The 3,344-nt window shown below is 42.5% G+C and overlaps 1 protein-coding gene across 1 annotated transcript in view; it reads left to right on the forward strand.

The window, feature by feature from the left end:
• Positions 1–3,344, forward strand: part of LOC102193775 (tissue factor-like) — a 12,850-nt gene that overhangs the window by 6,013 nt on the left and 3,493 nt on the right. Inside the window, exons 3-4 of the mRNA XM_005737536.2 lie at positions 2,318–2,407; positions 3,240–3,331. Coding sequence (XP_005737593.1) covers positions 2,318–2,407; positions 3,240–3,331 — 182 coding nt within the window. The remainder of the gene's footprint in view (positions 1–2,317; positions 2,408–3,239; positions 3,332–3,344) is intronic.

Raw genomic sequence — 3,344 nt, forward strand, 5'->3', positions numbered from 1 at the left:
GATAAAACCTAAACGATACCCATCCCTATACTTATGTGACCCAGACACATCTTAAATTCCATTTAACAGAATTTAAAAAGAACAATCAATCCTATCAAAGCTATCAGTGCACAAACCCATAGCAGTAACACATATGAATACAACATTTACTGCTGCACACTGAGGGAATGCAGGTTTGTTTTAAATCAACAGTACACAAGTCTACAGTAACCTGACATTTGTTTCTGAACAAGAGCGGCAACGTTTGGCCCTTCTGTTAAAACACTAAATGGGTCTCTGGCAAAACTCATCACCTTTGTGCGTAGAGCAAGTCCATCCAATCGACCAGAAAACTTCTCTTTCAACCTCGCAGTGAAATCAGTCATCACATCCATGACTTGTGCCGCAGATGAGATGCTTTTGCAGAGCCCTGGAAAATGCAGCAACCGGCCTGTGCTCAAGTCGGTGGTGAAAGGTTCAGCCTGGCTTGGAGTGCACGCATCTGTTCCACAAGCTCAGTGTCAGTTTTGCCTCTGCCTTGTAGTCCCACATTGAGGTCATTCATGTTTTGAATATGTCGCTCAGAAAGCAGACACTGGCCATGAAGCTGTTGTCCTCATGCAATTCAAATGTGTTTCTGCTTTTTTTTTGCCTGCTGTTGCAGAGGAAAGTTGTGATCTCCTCTTTGAGATCACAGAAATGCTCCAGTGCACTGCCTTTGGACAGCCACCTGACATCATTGTGCAATAACAGGTCATGGTGCTCAGCAGACATTTCTGAGAGCAGCATGTGGAATAAGCAGTGCTGGAGGCTTAAATTAATTGTAGCCATCACACTGTCCATTGTTGTTTTGAGCTCCATGCTTAGTTTTGCGCACAACACCATCTGCTGCACAATGCAATAAAGGTTTGAGGTGCAGCAGCCAAACCACTCGCTTTTCCTGCCATGGATGAAGCCCCGTCTGTCACAAGGGGTGGCTGTAGCTCAGGTGGTAGAGTGGGTCATCTACTCACCGGAAGGGTGGTGGTTCGATCCCAGGCTCCTCCAGTGTACATACCAAATATCCTTGGGCAAGATATAAACCCCATGTTGCCCTCCGATGCATCCATCAGAGTGATACAAGCACTAAAACCTTAGATAAAGTGCTTGTGTGACTGGGTGAATGCACAAGTTGTGTAAAGCGCTTTGAGTGCTCAGTGAGAGTGAAAAAGTGCTATATAAGAACCAGCCCATTTACAAGCATACAGACATGCTTCATTACCACTGTCCTCAAAAAAAGCTGAAATCTTCTCAAAGATTATCTCGCCAGTTGTGTGGTTTATTTGTTTTACTCTGCGTTTCTGCCGCAGGCAGGGCCCGTTGGGTTGCTTCTGGGCCCGTGGCCCTTTGAACAGGTTTGGTGAACACTATATTACTCTGTTTGAGCTGTGGGACCAGATCGTTGGGGCGGACCAATTGTTGGCGCAGTATGTTTTGGGGTTTGAAAGCCATAGAGCCACTTGCGGCCCACATCACCCCTACTTCTGGCCCATATATTGACATGAAGAAATATAACGCAAGAGAGAGAGAGAGAGAGTACCAGTGTGTCTATTTGGTAGTTCAATGAAAGGCTTCGGTTAGTTAAGAGTGAGGGGGAAAACATTTGCAGTTTTACCTTGTTATACAATATTTTAAAAAAAAAAGGAAATGTTTGTGAGTGTTTTCTTGTTTGTTTGGGTTTTTTTGTACTACTTGAACACTAAAGTGGCCCTCCAATGAGATGACAGTGCCAGCAGTGGCCCACAGCACATTTAAGTTTGAGAGAAAATGCGTCTCAGCCGTTCCAATACTCCTGACACATGTGGGCCAGCTAACGGTTTCCGCTTAGGCAGCAGTTGTCCCGTGGATTACCTGGTCAATTCTTTACGAGCCTCCCAGCTTTGGTCCTAAACTGACACAACACTATGTTAGTTTCTAATGAACATCTTTAACAAGATCATACAACTCATGGGGTTCAATGGGAAGTCAAGGTGGCGAGGGAGAGCCAGAGAGCCCCATGAGCTGGGAAGACTAAATATTTCAAGTGTCCTGCATCTGTCATCGAGGAAGAACACCTAGAACCTAAAGAAAGAGTTCACACCTACAGGCAGGCAGTCACAGTGATAGAGTGATTCAAATAAATAACTGATTAACCTTGATGTATTGATGCATATATCATGACTATGTGTACAGGAGGAAATATTTGCTTGCCAAAAAACAACACAATGCAGTCATGTCAAGCGGAACATTTCCATTGAGTTTTAAAAACTGTTTTCATAAGCGCATGTCAGAATAACAGTAACTGCCGTGTGACTTGCAGTGATAATGCTGACTGGGAAGAAAGTCCTAATTGTATCCAAATATCAGCATCAGAATGTGACCTGACTCAGTCCCTCAAGGCCTCGGATAGGTAAGAACACTGCCATCACCCTTAAACACATCTGGTAGGTTTACATCGAGCTTACTTTATACTTTTACTTTTGATTTTTTTCTTATTGTCAGCAATATTTGTGCTCTGTGATTTTACTCGAGAAAAGTTATATGTACACTACCAGTCAAACGTTTGGACACACCTTCTCATTTAATTGTTTTTCTTTATCTTTACTTTACAAATTGAAGACATTAAATCATATGAAGCAACATATATGGAATTATGTAGCAAGAAAAAAAACATTGATAAATACCCTTTTGCTTTGTTGACAGAGCTGCAAACCCTCGGCCTTCTCTCGGTGAGCTTCATGATGTAGTCGCCTGAAATGGTTTCGCTTCACAGGTGTGACTTGTCGGGAGTAATTTGTGGAATTTCTTGCCGTTTCTATGGGATTGGGACCATCAGTTGTGTTGTGCAGAAATCAGGTTGGCAGAATGAGGTCAACAAGTTCTCATCATCTCCTCCTTCAAGCCTGTTGGAAAACCATTTTCAGGTGACGACCTTATGAAGCTCATCGACAGAATGACAAGCGTGTGCGAAGCAGTAATCAAGGCAAAGGGCGGCTACTTTGAAGAATTTAAAATACATTTTTTGAGTTGTTTCACACTTTGTTGTTTGCTACATAACTCTATATGTGTTCATTCATAGTTTTGATGCCTTCAGTGAGAATCTACAATGTAAATAGTCATGAAAATAAAGAAAAATGACTAAATGAGAAGGTGTGTCCAAACGTTTGACTCGTAATGTGTTATATAAGTGCAGATGAATGTGCCTCCAAAGCATATGTATTCTTTGTGTCCCTATTTCACAGGGCCTACTTTGCTGATGTTCAAACAGAAATCATGGACATGGACTATGAACTCCCTCACACTCAATCTTCCAGGTTCAATCCCTATAGAGAGAGTAGGTTGTATAT

The sequence above is a fragment of the Pundamilia nyererei genome, unplaced genomic scaffold, assembly GCF_000239375.1.
Source record: "Pundamilia nyererei isolate P.nyererei 1_Seehausen unplaced genomic scaffold, PunNye1.0 scaffold00077, whole genome shotgun sequence".
Taxonomy (NCBI): Eukaryota; Metazoa; Chordata; class Actinopteri; order Cichliformes; family Cichlidae; genus Pundamilia; species Pundamilia nyererei.